General features: G+C 37.1%; 1 protein-coding gene across 1 annotated transcript in view; it reads left to right on the top strand.

Annotated features, from left to right (window-relative positions):
• The window catches only part of Map4k5 (mitogen-activated protein kinase kinase kinase kinase 5), a 120,204-nt gene extending 119,330 nt beyond the window's left edge, over positions 1-874 (top strand). Inside the window, exon 32 of the mRNA XM_023723751.1 lies at positions 717-874. Coding sequence (XP_023579519.1) covers positions 717-804 — 88 coding nt within the window. The 3' untranslated portion in view covers positions 805-874. The remainder of the gene's footprint in view (positions 1-716) is intronic.
• Positions 875-1,623: the final 749 nt, after the last annotated feature.

The following is a 1,623-nucleotide window of genomic DNA, read 5'->3' on the forward strand; positions in this document are numbered from 1 at the left end:
TTTTTTAACATATTGTTCTTGAACCCATCTTGGCAGTTAAAATGTGGTGATATTGCATGTGGCTATTTTTGTAATCAGTCCTTTGACTCCTTCCCTGCCTTTGTTCCTGGGATAAAAGAGAAGTCCCATTTCATAATTTTTTTAATTAGTTAGTTATTTGGTACAGGGTCTAGCTACGCAGTTTGGGCTCAGTGATTCTCCTGCCTCAGCCTCCCAAGTGCTGGGATTACAGATGTGTACCACCATGCCCAGTTTCCGTGGCCAGCTGGGCACATGCAGTACCAGGGATCGAACCTGGGTCCTTGTGCTTGCCAGGCAGACACTTAGACTGCCAAGCTATCTCCCCAGCCCCCATAATTTTCTTTAGGTGTTTTGTTTAGTTTTTGAGATGAAGGCCCACTCTGTCACCCAGACTGCTCAACTCTGTGCTCCTGTGACACTGCCCCTCAGTTGGGACTGTAGGTGTGCAGCGCACCCAAGCTTCCACCTGCTCCTAGAGCCTGCAGGACACTGCCGTCAGTCATTCCTTTTTAGCCGTTGTATTTTTAAGCTATAAAATAAAGTTAATTTGTACATTTTAGATCTTTTTGTAATCCTGTGAGACTGTGAACAGTGCTGGTTTTTTTTTTTTTTTTTTCATTCTTGATTTGATAATATTTGAAGCATGAAACCTGGATTTACTCTTAAACAGATCTTTTATTTTAATTTAATTACAGGGTTGTAGTTTTGGAAAGCAGACCAACAGAAAATCCGACCGCACACAGCAATCTCTACATATTGGCTGGACATGAAAATAGTTACTGAGCAACAGAAACTGATCTCAACTGACAGGAAGATGAATTTATAAATTTAATGGAAGCAAAAATACTTTAAGGAAATCAAGTATAGACTGCACTATGATTTGCTTTAACTCTATGGGTTATATCTCAAATGATCTGTACGGTAGGATAGAACTCACTTTTCTGTAGCTGGAAACAGCTAGTCTATCTCTCGCCACGATGTGGTGGTTATATCAAGTTTGCTTAATAAAAGCTATGAGATGAATAGTCCTCTAGTTCCAGGAAACAGTCTTTTTTTAAAAAAATAATGTTTGTACCAAGGGTGCCATGGTATTTTTAGATAATTCATGAGATAAATTTAGTGACCATTTTATCATTTTATACCATGTTGTATTCCTTCTTAACAATTTGATAAACTTTCAAACCTTTCTCTTTTACATTGGCCATTCTGTGTGTTTTTGTAAAATACAATATTTAATCCTTATTTATTAATCTCTTGCTGGAGTGGTGTAATGTATCTAACTTTTAACAAAGGAAGGTTGCAGAGCAGCTTACATTTTTTTATAATGTATAAAAATTTTGTTTACCTTTTCAGAGTAGTACTTTAGGGGTTAAAGGCAGGTGTCCTGTGGGATTCAACACATCCAGTTTCATTTAACAGAAGTATTTTATAATACAATTTCATGCAGAATTGCCTTAAATGGGAGTTTTATGCTAAGAGGTCATACAGAGAATATTGATGATGGTTGAAAAATAGCTTTAGGAGTGGTATCTATGTCTACCTGTGACTGCCATGTGTGTGTATTCTTGACAAACAGTATAATATGCCTGTGATTTTTTTTTT

This window comes from Octodon degus, unplaced genomic scaffold (assembly GCF_000260255.1).
Source record: "Octodon degus isolate 3935 unplaced genomic scaffold, OctDeg1.0 scaffold00102, whole genome shotgun sequence".
Taxonomy (NCBI): domain Eukaryota; kingdom Metazoa; phylum Chordata; class Mammalia; order Rodentia; family Octodontidae; genus Octodon; species Octodon degus.